At 46.9% G+C, this 25,435-nt stretch overlaps 1 protein-coding gene across 1 annotated transcript in view; it reads right to left on the minus strand.

The window, feature by feature from the left end:
* The window catches only part of CA6 (carbonic anhydrase 6), a 48,739-nt gene that overhangs the window by 18,205 nt on the left and 5,099 nt on the right, over positions 1-25,435 (minus strand). The window contains exons 2-5 of the mRNA XM_006127096.4: positions 16,581-16,673; positions 12,919-13,101; positions 8,292-8,440; positions 6,390-6,485 (exon numbers count right to left, since the gene is read on the minus strand). Of these exons, the coding sequence (XP_006127158.1) occupies positions 6,390-6,485; positions 8,292-8,440; positions 12,919-13,101; positions 16,581-16,659 (507 nt within the window). The 5' untranslated portion in view covers positions 16,660-16,673. The remainder of the gene's footprint in view (positions 1-6,389; positions 6,486-8,291; positions 8,441-12,918; positions 13,102-16,580; positions 16,674-25,435) is intronic.

Here is a 25,435-nt window from a genome sequence, read left to right on the forward strand (position 1 = left end):
CAGTCACTGCACTCTGGACTAATTGGCCACTAGGGTCATGTCTACACTAGGAAATTATTTCCGCATACTAACTCCTGAAATAACTATTTTGAAATAGCATGTCCACACTACAGGGAAGCCTCAAAATTAGACTGAGGCAGGCTCCCTTAGGCTATGTCTACACTGTACAGTTATTTCGGAATAAGCTATTCTGGAAAAGTTATTCCGAAACATCTTATTTCGAAATGGCATGTCTACACTGCTGGGAAACCTCAAAATTAGTCTGAGGCAGGCTTCCCTAATGCAGATGTGCTATTTCAATTTAGAGCCCCAGGAGAAATAACTTAGAATGGCCCTGGTACGGAGCTATTTTCAAATAGCTGCAATGGAACGTCTACACATACCTTATTTTGAAATAGTTATTTCGGATTAGGCGTAATTCTTCATAGAATGAGTTTTATTTTGGTCCATTATTCCAAAATAACTTTGCTCTGTAGACACCCTTAATGTGGATGCGCTACTTTGATTTAGAGCACCAGGAAGCACTGGGGAGTAATTACTTTCAATGACTTGGGGAGTAGTTATCTTGAAATAGCCGCAGTGGAGTGTCCACACTGCCGCTATTTCGAAATAAGCGTTATTCCTCGTGGAAAGGAGGAGTAGGTATTTTGAAATAACCAGCCTGTTATTTCGAAATAACGGGCTTGATAGTGTGGACGCTTCACTTGTTATTTCAAACTAACTCCCTAGAGCAGACCAGGGCAAACTGAGGTTTCCCTGCCCCCCATCGAATAATTGTTCTATTATACAGGAGGCCCCCGACTTGTGACGCGATTGGTTCCGGAGGAAGCATCACAGGTCGGGGGTGTCGTAACTCGAACCTGCATTTACAGTAAGCACCATGTGCCATCGTAAATGCGGGCCAAGGACGTAAGTCGGGGGGTTCCGGCCCCTTCCCCACTTACAAAAATGGTTGTAAGTGTGGGGGGTCAGAACTCAGGCGGTCGCATCTTGGGGGGCCTCCTGTAATTTTCTTTCAATTTAGAGGGGCTCCCCATCATGCTAGGAGGAGACTCTCCCTGACATCCCCGACTCTCCCTCTCCATACATCTAGCAGGAGACTCTCCCTGACACAAAGAACTTCTAAACAAATGAGAGAGAACAGGCGGGAGAAAGGGAATGTTATTAGTCCTGGTGCTCCCTATGCTGGGATAGGGATGGGGGACTGATGGATGGGAAGACTGAGGCCCAGGCAGTTGATTTCAATGGAAGCTAGGAGCCTAAATACCATTAAGGATCTGAGGCTAAGTGACTTGCACAGGGTTGCACAGGCAGTTGGTGACAGAGCCAACCTAGGAGTTGAGCCCAGCTTTCCTGTATCCCGCCCCCAGCCCCTAACTGAGCATCCCTCCTCCCTATTATTATTTTTCCATCATCCATCCAGCTCTGCTACTTCCGTTGTTTGCCTTACTGCTGCTGTTCCTACCCTCACTCACATCCATGTGCCTAGGGGGCCCTTGCTTTATCTGCTAACATCTGCCACCTTGCAGCTTCCCCCAGGGGCCAGGACTCATGTGCAAGGTTGTCCAGATTAGTCTGTGCAAGTGTGGGTAGAGGGGTAGGGGTGTCAGCTCAGCTTCCTCCCTGCTCCTGGGCTAGGAGGCCCTTCCTTAAACAGCTCTGATCTTGGTATCTGGCTCTTTGTACTAGGAGGAGCTGCCTGCAGTGCGGAGCCCATGTACTTGGCAGAAGGGAGCCGCTGGCCACAGGAGCCTGGAAAAATAATCTCCGCTGGGATGAGGACCACTCCAATGACAACGGAAAGCGGAGCCTCAGCATTGTCCACAGGCAAGTTTTACTTCCCGCAGCAAAGAGTGGCGGCAATAAAAGGAAAAACTTACAATGGGGTGGGGCAAATTAACAAGGGGGCTGGATGGCACTAGGGATTGGTGATAGTTTAATGAGGCCTTCCCCTTTTAAGATGGCTGCTTCAGATTCATTCACATTGGCCATTTAGGGGTTGTTTGGTAGCCAGTGTGTGTTGAATTTACTGGGTCTCTGCTCAGTTCCAGTGGACAAGTATTTCTCTAGCACACAAACCGCTGCCAATAACTGGCCACCTCAGAGGTTGACTTGCCTGCTAAGGAAATTAGCACCACCTGTAAGACAACCAGGTGGGGAAAATGAAGGTAATGTGACTGGCATGACTCACCAATCAGGCAGGCATGTGGATAAGGCAGGGTGGGGGCATGGGCAAAGAGACATTAGGTGCCAAGTTAGAGGATTGTGAAGGTTATTACAAGGTTTTTTAAGAAGCCAGGGACAAGTCCTTGCCAACTGGCTGGGGGGAGGCTGGATTACGCCCCCCCAGCAGAGTCCCCTTTGAGAGAGGGCTGGTTTTGTTTTGAGTTTTGTATATCGAAAGTCTATTGCCCAGCCTGGGTGAAACTGGAGGAAAACTTTTAAAAGGGTTGGAGAGAAGCATAGCGTGAGAACTGGAAGGGGGCCTGTATAGTCCCCTCGAAAACAGAAGGGTTTGGGCCTGGAAGGCCACCAGAAATTGTGGGAAGATTTAAAAAAACTATACCCCAGAATAGGAGTTTTGCTTTAGGTCGCTGATGGGCAACCTAGGCTAGTGAGTGGCCGGCCTTCATCTCAGTGGGCTTCAAGATTGTTATAACCAAGAGGGTTTCCCAGGATAGGGGACTTTTGCTTGTTGCACATGTGTGTGTACCTAGAATTTGCAGGGAGTGCAGATGGAACCATAGCAGTGCTTTGATTGGAGGCAGAGGGAGTGCACACTCTCACAGCTGATGTTGCATGCAATCAGCACCCACCTCAGTTCACATGCCTTTGCTTCATGTGCAGATCACTTTTGTAATACTAGTAGAAAAAAAATTACATGGGCAGAAACCAGGAAAATCTGGCAGCCCTGAACGTGGGCAATGGGAAACAAAAAGCCAGGCTTGCTCAGCGGTGGCTCATGCCGGATCCAGCAGCCCCTGTCTGCAGGATGTGGAACAGCCTCTGCTCACAGCAAGCCCCTGCCCCACACACCGCTGCGCAGTACCCCGGGGCAGAGCAGGGGGCACCACAGAGATGGTGCTGGGGGTGGAATTGGCTCCTTCTTCCCTCCCCCTTTGCTGCTTCTGTATCAGAGGGGGAAAGGGGAAGTGTGAGTAGCAGGCTTATTGAGTAGTCGACTACTTGCTTACATCTCTAGCTCCGAGACTAACAAATTTTATTTATACTTTTGTGGGCTGCATGGAGGTAGTTTGGACTGGGGCAAGTGCCTAGGACATCCAGGGAAACTGAAGGGGGGGAGGGTCGCACCTCCAGGCACCATGTCTTGCCATGAGGGGTTGCTTTGGAGGGGGTGTTCTCAGCAGAGAAACCAGTGACTGAATGGACATAGAGACTGAAGTCTCTCATTCTTAACAAGAGTTTGCTCAGATCAGGGAAAAGAGGCCCTTAAAGTATGGAATAGGGGGTGGAGTGTGAAATCTGCCATGTGTGTTCTGTGCCTAAGTAGATTTCAATCCAAAACCTTTCAAATGTGCTGAACTCCCACAGAAATCTTAAATTAGAAATATTTCCAATTATGAAGTGGGGTCTCTGCGAGGACTCAGAGCATGTTGTTTCTGTTACCAGGCAGATGAACTCTGTTGTGACTATTCCAGTTGCTGTTCCTTGTGTGGTGGATGCTGCAGAACTTCCATTGTCTCTGTGCTAATTTAAGGATGTAAAAGTGTAACCCACACACCTGGGCTGTGTCTAGACTGGCCAGTTTTTCCAGAAAATCAGCCGCTTTTCCAGAAAAACCTGCCAGTTGTCTACACTGGCCACTTGAATTTCTGCAAAAGCACTGACTTCCTACTGTAAGAAATCAGTGCTTTTTGCGGAAATACTATGCTGCTCCCAGTGCTTCTTGCGCAAAAGGGCCAGTGTAGACATCTCAGATTGTTTTCCGCAAAAAAGCCCCGATTGCGAAAATGGCGATCGGGGCTTTTTTGCGGAAAAGCGCGTCTAGATTGGCACGGACGCTTTTCCGCAAAAAGTGCTTTTGCGGAAAAGCGTCCATGCCAATCTAGATGCTCTGTTCCGAAAATGCTTTTAACGGAAAACTTTTCCGTTAAAAGCATTTCTGGAAAATCATGCCAGTCTAGACACAGCCCTAGTGTGGTTCACTGTCCCATGTGGTGGCACTTAGACCGCTTACAGCAAGAAATAAGAACAAGGGAGCTCTTCAACAGTGGTCCCCAATGACAGGGCACCCGCCGGGGCATTTACATGTGCCTGCCAAGTGCTCGGGGCTGGCCCTCCCCGGGCGTGTGGTGCATGCATGGTACCGGTCCCGGGCATGCAGTGCATGCGTGGTGCCATCCCCGGGCGCATGGGCGTCCCCGCTCCCGGGTGCGCGGCGCATGGCGGTGCCAGCCCCGGGCGCGCGGCTATGGGGGTCGCCGGCCCCGTGCCTGGACGCGCAGCTATGGGGGGCGCCGGCCCCAGACGCACGGCGCATGGGCGGCCCTGCACCCGGGCACACGGCGCATGGGGAGCGCCGGCCCCGGGCACGCTGCTATGAGGGGTGCCGGCCCCGGGCATGCGGCTATGGGGGTGTTTGCCCCCGGATGCGTGGCGAATGGGCGACCCCGCCCCTGGACGCGCGGCGCATGGAGTCGCCGCCCCCAGGCATCCAGCGCATGCACAGCTCCACCCCTGGGCGTCCAGCAGCTCCAAAAGATTGGGGACCACTGCTCTACAACCTAGTCTGAGTGCCAGCTGAGTTTATAGTTCAAGCTGTAGAGGCTCCTGTACTAAGCTCTGGAAGTCCCAGGTTCCAATCTGCCTGCTGGCAGTTACAAAAGGTTAACTTATAGGACCTCCTGTGGATAGGGGCTGCCCTGTGCTGGGCTAGGGGGCTGGAGCAGTAAGATCAGAGTCAGTTAACTAGCTAAGTGTTAGGTTAACATAATATCGGACCGGTTAGCTGATTAACAGTGATTTACTTCCCTTGCTAATGTGGCATTTAGTGGTTTTTTTGCTGTGAGGCTCATGTTGCCCTAAGATCGGATGAGCGATTTCACTGTGACTGGAGACTCTAGCCAGGTGATTCTCAGCCTTTTGGGGCTGAGGACTCATTTGTGCTGTGATTCAGTAAATATTCTGGGGGTGGAGCCCTTAGTGATGGTTTCAATTGGGTCCTGTCTGGCCCTCATCCTACACTGCTGTGGCTGGCCTTGTGTCTCAGCTCTGGGGGTGGCAAGCACTGGGGTTGCAGTGCTGCTCAGGTTTGACCTCATCTCCCTGACTGCATCAAATGTGTGTGAGTGGTGATGTGACCCGGCACATGGGGTTGCAGTGCCACTCACTCCAACTTGGCCTACCCGGACTCCCGTCGTCATGACGACTGGGTTGACCCTGGCTGATGCTAGGGTCCCGGAGGTTGCAGAGCCTGGAGCTGTGAGGCCAGCCCTGTTGTCCCGGTGGGACAGGAGCTGCCATGAATTGCTTTGAAACATTCTGGCAACTCAATTTTGAATCCTGACCCTCAGATTGAGGAAATGCAGCTCTAGCTGACTCCTGTCCTTGCTGACAGCCTACCCCAGCTCAAAATATGTCATAACAACCACCCAGAATGCATTCAGAAGGCACAACATGGCCTGTCCTGTGGAAGGTAACTCTTTACATCCGTCCCCATCTTTCAGAAAAGCCCTCCTGGCCAAACCATGGCCTGCTATTGTTCTCTAATAGCAGTCTTCTGCCCCTGAATGAGTTGAGGGCATCTCAGAACTCTGCAATGGGCAACCCTTGAAAAGCCAATAACCTACCGCAAGCAAAATGAATATAGTGTATAGCAAGTGCTTTCCTAAATTACTGTGGTTCAGAAGATAGTGCCCTGGACTAGGTCAAGAGACCTATCTAACTTATGTAACCTTTGGCATGTCTCCTCACTTCTCTATGCCTCAGTCTCCCCTTGTATGTTCAGTCTGCGAAGGTCGGGGCTGTCTCTTCCGTGTCCGTACAGCGCCTCGCCCGCTAGCGCTCGGTTCTTGGTTAGTGGTGCATTCGCAGCATTAGACAGCCTTCTGATGGGAGTATTTATGTTTCTGTCTCACTACACTGCCGTATTCAGAACAACACAAGCACCCAACAAGGGAGAGAGAAAACAAGCTGCTTCCTAAGGCAAGGAGGCACAACTCACCCCACCTTGTTTTAAGCTGGTTCTTTCCAGAATGACTCTGATCCGAGCCCCATTGCCTGCAAGCCAGGTTTTAGTCACACCCTACGAGTCCAACACAGTACACCACCATTCCGTCCTCTACATGCAACTGCAGTACAAATAATAATTATAATGCCCTGCACCAACTCACCAGTCTGCTCCCTCTCCCTGCAGAGCAACAACTTACCACATAGAGGAAAGCAAGCACTGCCAGCCCATTGCGTTTGTCTTTTGCTTCTTCAAAACTGGAGTAGTTGCCCGAGTTGTAATGAACAACGTGCAGCTGTTGGGGAACAAGACAATGTCAATCCAAGGCAGGGGACCGATGGTTTTGAATGAAGTCAAACAGGCCTTCAGCAACATGGGAAAATACTTCAGGGTTAAATTCTTCCTTCAATGACACTCATGCAGTTGTGCTGACATCGGTGCCCAGTGTTGGCAGAATTTGGCCCTAAATGTTTTTCACAGAGCTGTGTTACTGAAGGGCTGCTTGATTGGGATTGTGCAGGTGTAACTAGAGTGGCAGTGTAGCCTACAGAGGGTAGGGTGTTGGACATAGGGGCTACTCCTGGCTCTGCCACTGATCTGCTGTGTGACCTTGACCAAGTTACTTCATCTCTGTTTCTTTTTTGTTTTTGGATGCAAATGCTTCAGGGCAGGGACTGAGTCTTGCTGTGTTTGTACAGCACCTAGCACACTGTGTCCCTTGTCACATTTTGGGCCTTTAGGTTTTAATGCAACACCCACTTTCTTCCTCTACTTTAAAGCTACTAGCTGCAGCTAGAGTCCTGCTATTGACCTTTAATGCAAGAAAACCTTTCTTTGCTTGTTACCTGTGCTCATGAACAGGTGCCGAAGAGATAGACCTTGTTCATCAGCAAATCTTCACTTTGCAAAGGGCTGACCAAAGGAGTTAGTAATATTACTAGTAAACGTGATTCCCTCCTTTTTTTTTAAAGTAGGAAGGAAAAATATCTCTGCCCCTTTCCCCCTTCTTTTGTAATGACTGCCATTAAAGAGCAGTTTGAGAAAACAAACGTTATGGATCAATCCAAACCCCACTGGCTGCCAGAAGAATTTTTTTCCTTTTTCCTTTAATTGCGTTCTGGATCAAACCTCTTAGAAGGAAAAATAAAACGTATTAAAATATCCCTGAGTTCCTATTAAACGGCCTTTCCTAACTCTGCAGCTGCAAGCATCTGGCAGGGAAAGCATTTCCCATGCTTGTTGCTTTTGAAGGGTCTGTGTTTTGCTAGCAGCTCCCTTCTGTGAACTGATCTGTAACAGAATGGGCCCTGAGGCAAGCAGCTAAGATGGAGATTAATGTAGCACTGTATTCCCCTCCACATCACAATGCATATACTGAACTTTGGCCTGCCACTGTAAGCAAAGAGCAGCCATGTGGAAAAGGGTGGATAAAGCAGACCGGGAACCTTAGACTGTCAAGGGCTGGAGTCTTATTTCTAAATGACATGAAAGAGACTTGGCTAGTGGAATGTCAGAGCTTTTTCATTTTTCTCTTCCTTCCTGCTAGTAGGTTCTTCTAATTACCCTCCTCCCCTTTTCTTTGGCAATAGCAGCAACCCATCAGCCTGATGAAACTCAAAGCTGTTCCCAGCAAACTATAGGGTTCTGCCTCAGTCTCCTCATTGCCTATAGCATGCAGGATTGGAACCTGGCCACAAACAAATTTTGCTCCTAAGTTGTGCAATGTTGGCCCTTAATTTTCTACCTCCTTGGACCTTTTACAGCCATCTGAACAGGATGGGTGTAAAATGCACCCATATCAGAATCTTTCTTCTGTTCACATCAGTGGTAACATTTTACCTCTCACAAAGGGAAATGACTACCCAAGGCAGGGGTGAATCAGGCCTTGGACTTTAGTCGGCTGGGTGTAAATCTAGAGCAATGTAACTCGGACTGCCCTCTGTGCTTAAAACAATTCACAGGGAGCTGTTTGTGCTAACAGAGGTTTTCTTTTAACATGGGATTGTCTTGCCTTTTTTTTTTTTTTTTTTTTTTTTTTTTGATGGGTGGAAAGAAGGCAGCCCCTCCCTCTCTGAGGACATGTCTCCCTGTAAACGGGTACCTCAGCCAGGTATCTCATTCCATCCATGGTGTGTTCAGAGCCGCTGGTCTCCAGGTCCAGCCCACCCCAGTGCAGGTGCATCTGGACAGCAGTGTAGATGCTTGAGAGCCCTTTGGTGATGCGCATGGTGGGTGGCAAATCAATCTGGACTGCAAGGCGGGAGAAAATAACACAAATGGATGCAGCAAATACTTAATACAGGGCACAACGCCTAGTGGGGAGAGCAGCTCCCCTGAAGTCAATGGCCCTGCTCTGGCAGATGGGGGAAGCACCTGGTGGCATAGCCTCTGTTCAGGAGAGCTCTGTCGACGGAGCCACGTAAAGTAGTTTACTTGACATAGTCAATGAAGCGGGGATTTAAATAATCCCTGCTTCATTAAAATAAAAATGGCTGCCGCGCTGTGCCAACAATCAACTGATCTGGCACAGCACGGCAATCTAGACGCAATGCGGTCGACAAGGGAAGCCTTTGTCAATCGCTCCAGTAAATCTCGTTTCACAAGGCATACCGGAGCAATCTGAGGAAGTGGGTCTGGCTCATCACCTAATAAACCATCTTGTTAGTCTTTAAAGTGCTGCATAGTCCTGTCTTTTATTTCAGCAAGACCAGACTAACACGGCGACATCTCTATTACTATGTAGCATGGACACTCTAATTGACTATTTCTTTCCCCTTTTTTCTCCCCCCCCCCCCACGCACCCCAATTTATTTAAAAACTCGAACTTTAATAACTCCAGTCATCTGAAGAAGTGGGTTTTGCCCACAAAAGCTCGTGATACCATCGATATGTTTTGTTAGTCTCTAAGGAACTGCAGGACTATTTGTTGTTTTTTAGGTAATGGAGATTAACCTTTAGCCTTCATTAAATAAATTGTTCTTTATACCTCAATGGAGTAGGCTAAGAGGATTTAGGAAAAGTACTTGAAATAGTGTGGGAACTGAAATGAACCATTCTCTCTGGCCACGTCTACACTAGGAAACTGTCGAAGTTAGTAAATTCAACTTAACTCCTGATTTAACAAAATCGAACTAGCGTGTCCACACTATTGGGAAGCCTCGAAATTAGTCTAAGACAGGCTCTGTTAATGTAGATGCGCTGCCTCAGACTTAGAGCCCCAGGAATCACTGCACGTAATTAGTTTGAATTACTCTGTGGAGTAGTTATTTCGAAATAGCGGCACTGGAGGGTCCACACTTCTTTTGAAATAACTATTTCAGAACTAGCGTTACTCCTGATGAAAAGCAGGAATATAGTTTTTAATTAAGCAGCCTGTTATTTCAAAATGATAGGCTTGGTAGTGTGGACACTCTGCTTATAAATTCGACTTCAGGGGGGTTATTTCAAAATAAAGTCCTAGTGTAGATCAGGGCTCTGAGAGTAAGTTCAGAGATGCTTGGAATTTCACCAATGTAAGCTTTAATCATGTAGGTTCTGAGCACCCTCAATGCTTGTGTTCAGCCTCATTCAGAGTCAGTCCTTTAAAAACCAAAGAACCAAATGCTGCAATCTTTACTGAGGGTTTTCTAACCTAGAGAAATCCACGGATCCAAACAAAACATTTCACCTTTTATAAACTCCCCCCTGCCTCCAAACTTGTCCATTAATTCAACCCAGGTTCACAAATTCTTTCCATCAACCTAAAACTATTGCTTCTTTTTTTTTTTTTTTTTTTTTTTTGGCATAGTAGGCAGGTATATAAACTATTTGCACTGGAACAGAGGGGAAGTTTTTCAAAATACCCATTTAACATCTCTACTCCCATCAGCTTCAGGTGTACAGAATCTCTCTCTCTCTGTGGCCTTGTCTACACGTGAAATTCTAGAGTGGGTCACATGTAGACAAAGTCCTGGAGGCAGTAGCTAGGTGGGTGGAAGAATTCTTCCATTGTAGGGAGAAGAGGGATGGTTACAGTGGGTTAACTGCATTGCTCAGGGCCATGCATTTTTCACTCCTCTAAGCAAGGTTGCTGCCCTGACTACTTTTTAAGTGTAGACCTGGCTTGAGACTCTTGCCTCAGAGCACTATGAGGCGTTTTTTCCACTCCCCATAGAGTCTGCAGCAAAATTCTGCTTGACCATGAGCAGGTCTACACTTAAGATTCACACTGCGGTGACCAGTCCCCCAGGGGTTGATTTAGTGGGTCTAGTAAAGACCTGATAAGTCAACTACCAATTGCTCTCTTGTCAACCCTGGTACTCAGAGCCATCCTTTCCATAGGATGGTTTGGGGCAACGGCTCCAGGCCCTGTGCTTTGGGGGGCCCTGCAGTGGCTGCATCAACCATCCTTTGGATGGGTTCCAAGGCAGCCCAGGCAATTACTGGGGGCCTGGGATAGGGTGGCAGCAGGGGTCACCCCCCCTTCCGCACTCATCTCAGTGGCAGAAGCCGGAACAGCCCAGCAGCCTGTTCTGCTTCACTCTTCTGCCCTCTCCCAGCCTGCTGAGGTTGGCTTCATCATGGTGGCGGGAAGCAGGGCGCAGCAGGCTGGGAGAGGGCAGTGTGGCAGGGCAGAGCAAAGCAGGCTGCTGGGCTGCTCTGGCTCCTCCTGTCATGGTAAGTATGGGAGTTATGGCTGACCCTTGCTGCCACTTCATGCCAGGCCCCCTCAGTAAACCTCTGGTTCGTGTCGCCCGGGGGACAGGGTTTTGGCAAGAGGGCAGGGATGGGGCTTGGAAGGGCTGGAGCAGACGTGGGTTAGGGCCTACAGTGGGGAGGGTAGCCCCAGACACTGAATCTTGGGCACTGGGGGGTTGCCCCAGGTCCTATGTCCCCCTAAGGACAGAACAAGATGCATAATAAGGGAAGTTGATGGGAGCGTTTCTCTTGTTGACACCCCCCGCAGTGGAGACCCGGCAGTAACTCGACCTAAGGTCTGTCAAATCCAGCTACGCTATTCACGTAGCTGGAGTTGCACATCTTATGTCGACATTGTTCCATAGTGTAGACCTGCCCTACAATACAGCTGTGCATAAAGACTCCGGGATTCAGCTCACATTCCTTATTAAAATGGTCTTGGCAGGCAAGTCGGTATTTTGATGTTATTGAGAATGTAGGAAAATACAAATGGGGATGGGAGGCCTGAAAGAGAAAAGCTGCAGGACTTAATGTGCAGGTAGTGAAGCTGATAACACTGACACCAGAAGCCTCCAGTAAATGGTTGGGTGTCTGTGTGACAAACAGGCTTTCTTAACCATTATGGATTCTGAGAGAGACAATTAGCACTGGCTCTTTCAGGAGACAATACGTTTCACCACCTGTGTCCCTCCCCTGCATCTCTTCCTTCTCCCTGTGCATATGGAGGAGTGAAGGACTATCAGTCTGGGATAAGACACCCCACAGAAGATAGGGAATCATCTCTTCCTTTGGTGGAAGCCTGAAATCTCCTCCCCCACCCATGCCAGGAAATTCTTTACTTGGGGATGCATCATTTAGGTAGAAACAAAATACAGGACTATGTAGCACTTTAAAGACTAACAAGATGGTTTATTAGATGATGAGCTTTTGTGGGCCAGAGAAGTGGGTCTGGCCCACGAAAGCTCATCATCTAATAAACCATCTTGTTAGTCTTTAAAGTACTACATAGTCCTGTATTTTGTTTCAGCTACACCAGACTAACACGGCTACATCTCTATCACTATTCATTTAGGTAGGGCGTTACAGTAGGCTGAGCAGAGGGCTAGGAGCCAGGAACTCCCAAATGCTAACCCGGCTGGCTTACCAGGGTGTCTCAAGCAACTCACAAAGGTCCTGGCACCTAAAAGTATATGGGCCAGCACCTAAATTCTGACTGATATCAAGCCCCTTAGAGTTTCTGTTTCCGTCCTGTAAGACAGGGCTGATAATGCTGGCCTACCTCAAAGAGGGGTGGGGTGGATTCATTTAAGGATTTTTATAAGTGGCTTTGAAAACAGGTGGTCTGATTTTTTTTTTTCCCCTCTTCCACCTTGTTACCTTGTGTCATTTATATCTGTGCAGGGAGGTTGCAAATCAGTCACCCCTCCCCCACAGTTACCCTTCCATTGATGTGAGTGGAGAAGTCTATTTTCCTAGCAGACGAACAAAGGATGAGGCTGTGCAAAGCCAGGGAGAAGCTGGCCCCAAGTGCAAGGTTTTGTAGTTCTAGTACCATCCTGAGGGTGTACTCACACACAGGAAGAAAATGCCAGTGTATAATGCTGAATCTGCCTTTTATCACTCTTGTCCCCCACCATGTCTCCTAGAGAAATGCAAACAAACTCTACTTTCTATTGACTGTATGAGTGTTGCTGACAGGCTTTGCCAGCAATTTAATACAATCAGCAAAATTAGGAGACTAGAATTAAATAGATGACAAAGTGGGAAACTGAAATGAGAGAGATCAGGACAGGGGAGCTTGAAAAATGACCTTTGTTTGACAACAGGATTTCTGTCTGCTAAAAATATTCCCCACATCTCAATAGTTTTCCTGCACACAAGTGCACTGAATAACTCTCTCAAAGTATCCGCTCAGCAAGGAGAGAGAAAGAGACTATCTCCCCTCACTGGCAGGAGTCAATGCTGCTATCAGCCAGCTAATACGTGGCACATGCCTGCTATATGTAGCCTTTGGGGCAGGGAAGGTCATTTCACAAGACCCTACTGCTTACCTGAGTGTCCATTGTTGGTCATTGTGAAGTTCCCTTGCAAGGGTCCGTCGTAACCACTCAGCTCTAGCTGCATCAACTGTGGATTGTACTTCACTTTCCTCTTCTGGATGTCAATGGGCGACTGGTGCTTGCCAGCGCAGTCTGCAAAGTGCTTTCCCCAGTGCTCTTCATCCAGTGCTCCTGCTGCAAAGCCGAGGAGAAGCAGAGCAGGCTTGTACAAAGTGCCACAAGCAGTGTTCCCTCTAAGCTGAGTGCTTGGGTGGCTGCCAAGGAGTGATTCAGGTGCTGCCCTGCTAATGAGCAGAGTGCCCACAGCCGGCAGCGTGAGTTGCTAATGGTGGTACACATGCATTGGTGTATAAAACAAAATTTATTCCACACATGAAAAATTACAAGCCTTGAATGCTGCTGGGGATGAGTTGTTCCTTGCTCAGCAGCAAAGCCTCCCTCTCTGGTCATTATAATGCTAGGAACTGCCTTCTGTTAGGCTGTGTCTAGACTGGCAAGTTTTTCCGCAAAATCATGTGATTTTACGGAAAAACTTGCCAGCTGTCTACACTGGCCGCTTGAATTTCCGGAAAAGCACTGACGATCTCCTGTAAAATCATCAGTGCTTTTCCGGAAATACTATGCTGCTCCCGTTCGGGCAAAAGTCTTTTTCCGAAAGACTTTTGCGCAAAAGGGCCAGTGTAGACAGCAAAGTATTGTTTTACGCAAAAAAGCCCCGATTGCAAAAATGGCGATCAGGGCTTTTTTGCGGAAAACCGCATCTAGATTGGCCACAGACGCTTTTCCGCAAAAAGTGCTTTTGCAGAAAAGCATCCTGCCAATCTAGACGCGCTTTTCCAAAAATGTTTTTAACGGAAAACTTTTCCGTTAAAAACATTTTCGGAAATTCATGCCAGTGTAGACGTAGCCTTTGTGTGAAAATCTGCATCATTGTGGCTGCAGGACCACTGCACTACCAGGCAGGAAACCTGCCTCTCTGTAATAACCCATCTCCCCTCTTGGCTGGGGGATGAACTGGGATTGAAACAGAACAGGTGTTTGTACAGACCGGGGTGTTTATATCTATTCCAGGGGCCAGATGCATGAAGTCTGGGTCTTTTGCAATGAAAGCTGTGATCGGTGCTGGGACAAACAGTAACACTGATCAAACGGTATCATTCTGATATCAATGAAAGCTGTGAATGGTGCTGGTCTCTGGGAATGGGGGCCTGCAAAGGACTGTCGGCAAATTGTCTGCCGTTTTTTATTATTATAGGCACTATCAAGGGAATAAGGACTGGACATGGAGAAAGGGTTTCATATCAATTCAACCTTTTAAGTTTTTTCCTGACTCCTATCTGGATTGCTCTCTGGGGCTTCTTTGGTCCCTTGAATGTTCTCTGCTAAGAAACTAACTGGTCAGTGCTTTACTAATCAGGACTGGCACTTTCAATCCCACCTTTCATTTGAGGATCACAAACCTATGTATGTTCACTGATTGAACCACATGCCAGGGATTCTCAGCCTTTGTCTTTCTGAGCTCCCGCTCCTCCAACATGCTATAAAAACTCCATAGCCTACCTGTGCCACAACTGCTTTTCTGTTTGTAAAAGCCAGGGTACATGTTAGTGGGTAGCAAGCCTGAGGACAGCAATGCAGGGAGCAAAGGAGGAAGTTGCCTTGGGGCCTGATGATTCATTTAAATCACCAGTGAAGTGCTATGCAGCTCTGAGGGCTGGGAAGGGAGGGTGGCATGGATAGTATGGCTCAGGGCTCCATTCCCCAGGGGTGGGGAGTAGCTTTCCTCCCTGGGACCCAGCATATCTAATGCTGGCCCTGCTTGGTGAACCCCGTGACACCTGCTCATGGCCTCCCAGGGAAGCTGGACCCCTGGTACAGAACCACTGCCACTCTGTAGGGTATGTAAATAGTACAAATTCCTACTGTGACACATGGGTAAACTGAAGTATGGGGCATTGGGGCACATCTAAACTACATTCCCCTTTCAAAAGAGGAATGTAAATGAAGCCAATCGAAAATGCAGATGGAGCGCGGATTTACAAATCTGGCACTTCATTTTCATAATCATGTGAGTGCGCTTTTTCAAAAAAGGGTTTTTCAAAAAAGAAACTTCAGTTTAGATGGGGTTCTTTCGAAATCCCTCCCCCCTTTTTTGAAAGAACTCATACTCCTGAAAAAATGAGGTGTACAGGTTCTGTCAAAAAAGTTTTTTTTTCTGAAAGAACCCCATCTAGACTGCGGTTTCTTTTTTGAAAACGTGCTCTCACACAAGATTTGTAAATTCGTGCTTCATTGGCATTTTTGATCAGCTTCATTTACATTCCTCTGTCGAAAGAGGAATGTAATTTAAACATAGCACTTTGTCACAGAAGTAGAAATAGAACTCAGGATTCCTGGTTCAGCACTCATATGCACTAAAACCACTAGCTAAAATCCCCTCCTTTCTAATACCTTTAATATATAAACCAACAAACTCCCTGCTTCAATTCAATCTAAGTATCTAACACCTTCTCTTGCCCCAATCCCAGTGCCATCCAAAAAACCTATCTCGCTGCTTTCATCTTTGAAGGGTCTTTGCTCTCTCTGTACAGTTTTATTTAGCACTTTATGACTAAATAGGGATTTTTATGTGCTCTCAGTGCTCTGGCTGGGAATCCATATGGAAACCCATTCTTCCTTTTCCAGCAGTTCTTTGCCATTTACAGTATGTTGATCTAGTTCAGAGTCAGAATTTCAGAATTACCAGAGCCAAGGTAAAGCCTTACGCAGTTGTTGAAATCTCTGAGGATTTTCATTGCAACAGTACAGACTGATGGTCTGGCTTTTTCACATTTTTAAAAACTCTTTTAATGGTTCAAAACTATTTCAGCACCTGCCCCATGTTTTCTTGTTATTTCTTCATTGATTTCCACGGCATCATTATAAACCTATTGCAACAGCTGAGACTTTTCTTTTTCATTTTACTTGGGGGGGAAATCAGTTTTTTTTAATTCTCAGACATGTCCTGATGACGTAATTGCACCGAGGTTCATGAAACATGGATGGAAAGATTTTTAAGATAATTGCAGTAAACTGTCTAGTGTGCTAATTACAATAAAAAAAATTGAAACCAAAAACTTTAGTTCCCCCACTGTGACAGTCGGCTTGAGAGCCCATTAAAATCAATGGAAATGCTCCCACTGACTTGAATGAATTCTGAATCAGACCTCCCTGAAAAGAACTGAGAATTAAGCAAAATTTCACATGAGGGCAAATATGCAAACAAGCAGTCCCTGCTTCTGTATCCATGTTCCACAGGCTGTGAAAGTAAAATAGTGAGCAAGCAGTATCCAAAGAGAAAGCTCTTCTTTTCTTTCCAGGATCAGAAAAAGGTCAGCTTTTATTCTAAAGCACTGTAAAGATTTTTCTCGTTGGTTGCCACCTATTGTTCTGTCTGATAATGTGTCCTGATCACACAAAGGAATGGAGGAGGCTGACATTGAAAAGAACCAGCTTTAAGATACATGATCATCAATAAAGGGAAATAAATTAGCTGCCTTGAGGGATTTTTTTTTAAATAGTCAAGATGAAAAGCCAAGCGTTAGCTGTCTTAAGCAACCTGGTGGAGCCAGAAGCATTTAAAAAGCAGTTGTTTCTTTCCTTGTATTCATTACCTTTATACGTCCACTGTGTTACATGAGAGGTGCTGAGGTGGACAAGGAGCAGGTGCAGCAAGGTGGTTGAAATCCTCATGGCTCTTGTAGTGTCTGAAATCAGAACCAAGCCGGGGGATGCATTTCTCTGACAATCCCAGGAAGTGTAAAAAACAATTTATTCAAAGTCCAGCCTGTCCACTATCCGTCCCACCCTTCTCCTCTCCCTGCTGAAACAATCACCACCACCACCACCCGGGATATTTAACGTGGGCTGCCAGCTACACACGCTAAAAACATTTTATTGATCCCCTAGCAGAGGCTGCCAGTTCTAATGAAACAGGTTATCCTGCTAATGCCCGTAAGGTCACCTTCTGACAGGCACTTGATTTATATTTTTCTGTCCACTTTTTCTGTCTGGTTGCTCCCACTGAACAGGGATAAAAAACAGGACTACGTAGCACCAGACTAACACGGCTACATTTCTATCTCTATTGAACAGGGATGTGAGCTTTCATACCACAGTGCCCTGCAGAGCTCAAAGCAGCTTCATTCCTCAGACAAAGAGTCTGAGACAGAAAAAGGTTAAGTGACTAATTCTCAGAGGTGCTAAGTAATGTCCTTTCAATTTTTTCCATCCATGTGCAGAATAAACTTTGTTATGTGCACTGAGGCATGTGCAGATGTGCACCAACAGTAGAAACACATGTTGCTGGCTGTGGGTGCTTTGCTAATCAGCTGGGCAGCATTTGAATCTCTCCTGGGTGGCTGCCCAAGTGCTCAGCTTACTGGGAACACTGGTGATGAGTATCCACAGTTATATTTGAAATCAACGGGACTTTTAGGTGCTCAACCCCCACCAGCAGGGACAGATTTTCCTGTTAAAATCTATGGGATTTAGACACTACAAACTTTTGAGAATCTCACCAGGATGTCTCATTAGGTGCTTATATATCTTTAAAATATGGGCCCCTATGACTTGCCCAAGGTCACACAGCAAATCAGTGGCAGCGCTGGGAACATACAAGACCTCCAGGTCTCCTGTCTACCGTGCTGCAGTCCTGTTATTTGACTATGCTAATATTGTAAGAACAACCTTTGCAACCTGTGCCCCTCTCTGCCTAATAAACCTCTACTACAAATACCCCCAAACCAAAATGAATAATTAAATCAAAGTGCTTCCTGGAAGCTGAGTTTTAATCTCAAAAGGGAGAAATGTGCACTAAGTACTTTGCTATTGTCATGGATTTTACATGGAAGGTGCTTAGATACTATGGTAATGGGCAGATAGATCATGTCAATCAATCTCCAGTACTTTTACCACCACCGTCTCCGCTAGTTTTAGTAAAGTTGTGCTGTCTGTATTACAATGATGACTTTAGGAAGCTATTGCAAAAACAGGTACAGGAGTTGCAGATCTCACTTAAATGTGGCTTTCTGGGGCTTTGCATCAAGCTGAAGAATGGGAATTGATGTTTTGTATTTAATCGATCATTTGTCCATGAATGATTCATTTTAAAAGGCCTGCCTGCTTCTCTCTCCCACACAACATTTGGGACCAACTATACTATTGAGGGTACATCTACACAACAGCGTTATTTCAAAATAATGTTGAGCTGGAGGATTTCTTACTCTGACTCCTGCAACCCTCATTTCAGGAGACATAAGGGAAGTCGAAGGAAGAATGTTCTTCCTTTGACTTCCTGCTGTGTAGGTGTCTTTCTGGTGTGCAGACAGCAATTGATGTTGCTGATGTTGCGTATCTTAATTCGACTTTTGACCAGATGTGTGGACATACCCTGAGTTACTTAATCACATTAATACTACTGAGTTACTTAATCAGATGTGTGTTTTCTCCCCCCCCCCGCCCTGAAGTAATTCGTTCTGACAGCTGCACTGAACTGTGTAAGGACTGAACTAATTAAACAAGCCTCGCAATGCATTTCATAATCTTGTGTATCCAGTTGGGTAAATAGTCCTTGGATTTAGCTGAGGGAGAAATTTTAGAAGTTTATACCTGTTTATGTTCCAGAATTCTACACAGGACCACACTGGAGTACTCACAAGTCACTGGATCAGAGGTCACTTCTGCACCAACGCAAGCCTGACTTGCATTGAACAGGGATGTTATTTAGGGACAGTTGGTTTCCCTGGCCAGTCCTTTATTGATCAGCTCCCTAGGGACTACAAAGAGGTTTTGAAATGAAGCCTATTGCAAGCTTGTGCTGCTGCCAGCATTGTTGCTGGTGGAGTAAATTCATGTTACGTGGTGCTGATATGCTCAGTGTCCAAGCTGTGGAATTTACTTTGAGTTTTTGGGAGGATAAACAAGCAGTCTAGGCCAAGACTGGTCACTAATTATGGGAACTTAACATATTTTAGAGCCCAACCTGAGACATCCCATGCACACTTTCTCCTAAAACTCCAGCTGAAATCAGCAGGCACTGCAGGAGCTATGCAGCTCCAGAAATTCACCCCTGGGGGCATGTCTTCACTATTGTCTTTGGGCAGCGATCGATCCAGCAGGGGGCAATTCGTGGTAAATCGACTGCTGGAGTGCGCTCCCATCGTAACCAGAGTTGACGGGAGAGTGCTGTCAACTGACCACAGTGAAGGCACCACAGTAGGCAGACCTAAGTACATCGACTTCCGCTATGTTATTCATGGAGATGCAGTTGCGTAACTTAGGTCAACAGCCCGTGGTAGTACAAACAAGGTCTGAGCGTCTCAGGCCCGGCAACCAAAATTAGCAGCCATTTTTGAAAATGTTGGCCTGGGGTTTGTTCCGATTCCAGGGGCAACTTATAGAATCTAATGAGGGTAAGGGGGGAAAAACCTCATGGACAAGGCACCCCTTTGATGCTACCCGGGAGCCCCAGTCACCTTTCGGAGTAAATTGTACCCCCCATCTCTTCCCCATGACATTAGAAGCCAGACTGAAAGGAACAATCCCTGGGTGGCAGGAGACAGCTCTGATAACCTAAGACAGTGTTTCTCAACCTTTTTTTTTAAAGTATCCTTTTCTTTTAAAAAAATATTGTAAGTACCCCCAAGTACCTACAGTTTTCAAACCCACCAATTTTTTTTCTACCATAGCAACACACTTGTTTAAACAACTTAATTGTAGCTGGATGGGTGATGAAATGTTGGGGTATAAAAAATACAAAATAATAAAGCGCTATAAAACTTAAAACAAAAATTAAGTTTTCTCCAAATTTCAGTTGTGTTGACGTACCCCCCAGACTTCTCGCAAGTACCCCTAAGAGTACTCGTACCACTGACTGAGAAACACTGACCTAAGACATCTTTGCCATCTCTAATGCTTATTATGGGATAGATTCTTATCTATTCTTATCAGCAGACAAAGCACAACTGACTCTAACTGGTGCTCCTCCACTAATTTACACCCTGTGATATTCTGAATCTGATTTTCCCTTCAGAGTGAGTTTCACACATGTCTCTAGCAACTCAAAGAATTAGTAATGGCCTTGCACTCCACATGTAGCCTGCAGTTATATCAAAATGGTGGTGTGCACCTTTTGGGGGGTGGGGAGGAGATAGCTGCCCGGAGCCCACCAATTTAAAAGGGCCTAGGCTCCTGGCCACTGCCATCTCGGCAGCAGTGTTCCCTCTAATTGTTTCCATCCATGTGTGAAATAAATGTTATGTGCACTGAGGCATAAGTGAATGTGCACCACTAGGAGAAACACATAGTGACGGCTTTGGGCACTGTGGGTGCTCTGCTAATCAGCGGCGCGGCATTTGACTCTTTCCTGGGTGGCTGTCCAAATGCTCAGCTTGCAGGGAACACTGCGTGGCAGCTGCAGTGGCTAGAGCCCTGGGCCCTTTAAATTGCCGTACCCTGGTAGGTCTCAAGGTCTGGCTGGGGGAGGCTAGCCCCATCCCCAATTCTTCTGTCCAAGGCCCCCCTGGAGCCAGCTTGCCCCAGGTCCTGGTGAAGTCTCTCATCAGCCCTGCCAGTTTTGTCATAAACAGCAACATCTAAGCAAGGACAGTCTGACTGCACCTGTAAATCCACCCTTCACTGCTGTAGGGCTGATCCTTTTTAGAGCCTCAAGTGATTTAACTACTCCTTTTCAGCCTGTCTTCCTAGCTCTGCAATAAGTGAGTCACTTTATACAATGGTGGGTGGAAAGAAATGACACTCTAGATATCATGCTAGCCCCCTACAGCTCAGTAAATATGGGATCTGCTCTGAAGACAGATGCAACAAAACCTTTGTAACTGTACATGCTAAGCAAATTCAAAGCTCAAGTGCCTGGCAGAGTTCCCTGTAAGCTGTGCGCTTGTGCTGCTGCTCAGGTGAGATTCAAATGCTGCCCAGCAGATTAGCAGAGCGCCCACAGCTAGGTTTTGTGTTTCCATTGGTGGTGCACATTCACACATGCCTAAGTGAACATAAAATTTATTCCACACGTGGATGGGAAAATCCACACATTGGTGGAAAAGATAAGCGGGACCATTGGTGCCAGGACCCAGGCTGGTTGACACAAAGGTCAGGAAGGAACTTCGACTTCTGTAAAGCATTGCACAGATGGACAAGTGCATTCTGTGCAAGTTCTGCCTTTCTATGGATCATCAGGTAGTGGTCTTTCCTGGCAGAATATTAGATGTGATGGACTAGTGGTACAACCTGTTACAGCAATGGAGTAGTTAGAGATGAAGAAGAATGATTAGCGCTTAGGAGCCATCACCTACTAGGGTGGACTTGGTCCCCCCATTAGAAGAGGTAACAGATATTAAACTGAGGATACAACTGAGATGGCTGCTGCTGCTGCACAGTTTGGAGCCAAAGTTATGAGGTATTCAGAACTGGAGGGGGGTTGTTTGGTCATTTATTAAAAAGTGGGGAGAACCCCCAACAGCAAAACTCAGATTCAAACATCTATCAAAGGGCAGAGGGTGTTTGGAGCCAGCAGGTCCTGAGCCCACCTCTGCACCTGAGCTTTGTCAACAGCAAATTCTATGTCCAGAAAGCTTAGGCATACATGTTTTTAGCAAGCTTTTGATGCAAAGACAAGCTGCTTGCCCATGGAGGCACTTATACAGAGGCCAGTGCCACAAAATACAGTGGGAAATCAGCCATTCACCCCATAGCCTTGGCCTCCAGACACTCACTGAGTGACCTTCCTTATTTTCATCTCTCCCCTATTGCTCACTCTGTGCCATCAATTAAATTTAGCTTCACCCAGGATGCTCCTTGCATTCCAGGCAGCTAAAGAACTCGGATCGGGTTCCAATTTCAGATCCATCCTTGAAGATGCAACTATCCCCCTTACCCACCAGGAATGCCTAATCACAGAGAAGCCTTGATCCTGCATTGGGGTAGCTGGGTGAGCATCTGACTCCAACCCCCCTTTCTGTACACACACAACTCAGTCTGACTCCTGTCAGCAAGTGCTCAGAACCTGGGTGCTAGGAGCTAATTAAGATTTTCATCCAAAGCCCTGTCATTATGCAACGTGGACACAGACCTACGTCAGAAGGGCTGTGTCGTGCAGGGCAAACGTGTTAGCGTGGCTGAGAGACCCAAATCCAGCCAACGTAAACCAGGTTGACAGTGCAGTCAATGCTCACCCACATGGGTGGAAACCTCTGGTCCACAAGCTCCATAGACCTGAGCTTAGTGCAGAATATAAACAGACCCTTCAGTAATTCCCCTTTGGTCCAAGACACCATATATTGACTACCACTGAAGTCATTGGGAGTTACGCCATTGACTTCAGCAAAAGCTCGATCAGTCCCAGGTCTGATGAATATTTGGCCAGGAGTTAATTGTTTGACTCCAGACAACTAGATTGCCCTCATCCTGGATGTTTAGGGACTGTTAATAAAGACTAATGCCTCTTCAAACAGAGTTTTTCCTGCTAGTGCCAGGCAGAGTAAAATATTCATACTTCTTGACAGCTGTTTGTGAAAAACAGAATGGCAGCCAAGCGATTGGCTAGGTAATGCCACTCTGGGTAATGCTTAGGGTTGCCAGATGTTTTAACAAAAAATACCGAACACTCCCCTTCCCCCCCCCCCCGCCAAAAAAAACCACCCGGAAAAAATTCTGTCAAGGAAAAAAGGGGGAGACCAAAGTTGTTAAGCAAAAAAACCCAAAAACCAACCAACCAAACAAACAAAAAAAACCCAGAACAGAATTGTGGAGCAAAACGAAAAAACATTTTTTAAAAATTGTTAAAAAGGAGGCTGCCCCTTTAAGACGGCCGCCATCTTTGATGCCATTTTTAAAATCCCGCAGCTCCACCCAGTAAGCACAGGGAAGGCGGGGGCTGTTTGGAGGGGGCACAGGAGCAGCTTTGCAAGCTGCACTTTTGGGGGGCATGAGCCACGGGTTGGCCATGGCTGGTGTTGAGGGAGGCTTCATATGGCCAGCTCCCGGGTCTCTGCTGGTCATGTGGGCCAGAGCAGTGTGCACTCCGCTCTTACCCCAGCCCAGTGCTCCCCTAGCGTGGCGCTCGGCAAGTGCCCTCTCCTCGCCCCTCTTTGCTACGACTCTGCCGCACTCCTCTCTCCCCTGCCCCCGCTAGATGTGGCAGGGGAAAATTGTCCCTGCCATGTTTCTATCCCAGGGAAACAGGAATTACCTGTTTTTTTCATTTCCTGTTTTCACATGTCCGGTATTTCCTGGTTTTTTTACCGGACGGAGCCTGCAAATACCGGACTGTCTGGGTGAATACTGAACACCTGGCAACCCTGTGCATGCAAAGACTGCATGGGCTAAGTTGTAGGAAACACCTCCTGTCCATAAAATTCTCTTCTGAATGAGGAAGACTGGAGGAAAGCAGGGCGTTTTGAGGAGCTTTACAAAAAGTGAAAGGCATTTCCCTGCTCTCCTGTTAGGTCAGTGGCTCTCATCCTTTCCAAACTACTGTATCCTTTTCAGGAGTCTGAGCTGACTTGTGTTCCACCTCACTTAAAAACGACTTACAAAATCAGATATAAAAATACAAAAAAGTCACAGTGCACATGGGAGGCAGGTGAAGGCCCTGCTGGGGAAGGCGAGCTCCAGCCCCGCTCCTTCTGCCCAAAGCCCTGTCCCTTCAGTAGCCTTCGCCCCGCGGAGCCACGCTCTGCCCAACCCCAGCCCAATCCTTCCTGGACACCTGGAGGGCCAGGGCTGCCATGCCGCAGTCTCAGCCCTCTCCTGTGGCCAGGGAACGGAGCTACAACACCGCAGCTCCAGCCTTTTCTGGTGGCTGGGGAGCCGGGCTGCCGTGCCATGGCCCCAGCCTTTCCCAGTGGCAGGTGTGTAGGCAGTTTTGGGAAGGCAATGCTTTCTTCTCATTTCATCATAGCATTATAAAATAAAACAACAGGAATATTGTACGTACATCTCAGTGGCTATGTCTACACTGCAGGCTTCTTTTGGAAGAAGCTTTTCCGGAAAAGACCTTCCGAAAAAACTTCTTCCAAAAGAAAGTAACCACGCTACCAAAGCGTGTCGAAAAAGTGATCTGCTTTTTTGGAAGATAGCATCCATTCTGAATGGATGCTATCTCGCATTTCAGCAGTGATTACTATGAGTGGAATGGCCTCCAGGGCACCTGTGCTTTTTCCTCTTTCCTCTTCTTGCAAAAGAACTCCCTCTTCCCCATCCATACACACCTTTTTCCGAAAGAGCTTTTTCGGAAAAAGGCTTCTTTCTCATAGAAAGAGATTTACCAATGTCGGAAAAAACCCTCTGTTCTTTCAATTTTCTCTCAAAAGAAAGCGATTGCAGTGTGGACGTAATTGAAGTTTTTTTGGAAAACTGAACATTTTACCAAAAAAACTCTGTAGTGTAAACATACCGGCTACGTCTAGACTGGCATGATTTTCCAGAAATGCTTTTAACGGAAAAGTTTTCCATTAAAAGCATTTTCGGAAAAGAGCGTCTAGATTGGCAGGATGCTTTTCCGCAAAAGCACTTTTTGCGGAAAAGTGTCCGTGGCCAATCTAGAAGCGGTTTTCCACAAAAAAGCCCCGATCACCATTTTCGCATTCAGGGCTTTTTTGAGGAAAATAAATCTCTGCTGTCTACACTGGCCCTTTTGCGCAAAAGTCTTTCAGAAAAAGACTTTTGCCCAAACGGGAGCAGCATAGTATTTCCGCAAAAAGCACTGATTTCTTACAGTAGGAAGTCAGTGCTTTTGCGGAAATTCAAGCGGCCAGTGTAGACAGCTGGTAAGTTTTTCCAGAAAAGCGGCTGATTTTCCAGAAAAACTGGCCAGTCTAGACACAGCCGCCCAGTGTATAGAAAATAGATCAGAATATACGACGCGTTGTCTCTATGAAGTTTTAGTTTGTATTGACTTTGCTACTACTATGTACATAGCCTGCTATAAAACTAGGCAAGTATCTAAATAAGTTGATGTCACCCATGGAAGACCTCTGCATACCCTGGGAACCACACTCTAAGTTAAACAGTGGGATCTAAATACTGATTGCTGCTGGTCTGAATGGAGTTTGGTGGAAGGGTCCTCAAAAGACTGCATGAACTTTTGGGAAGCATCCATGAGATGTGAGGGGAGTGTGAAGAAGGTGTGTGAGGGAGGCAGGTCATTCAACTGACTAGGAAGGTCACAAAACTAGGGCTGCAGCTACGAGTGAAGCACCATTTAGGGGTGCTTTGGGAACTAAGAGCATGGAGTCCAATAGACAAGATGCCTGTGCTGCCAGGCAGGGACATGATGCAAATGCCAGTGTTGCATTTACACACATGGATGGATGATCAGAACTGGTGCTACAGGACAAATCGTTTGAAATGCAGCCGTGTTCCACTTTTCACGTAGGCCAAGTGACTTCCCGGGAATATAGCCATAATTCCTGGGACTGTCCTCCTATGCAACAGAGACTGGGAACTGTGG

This window comes from Pelodiscus sinensis, chromosome 23 (genome assembly GCF_049634645.1).
Source record: "Pelodiscus sinensis isolate JC-2024 chromosome 23, ASM4963464v1, whole genome shotgun sequence".
NCBI lineage: Eukaryota > Metazoa > Chordata > Testudines > Trionychidae > Pelodiscus > Pelodiscus sinensis.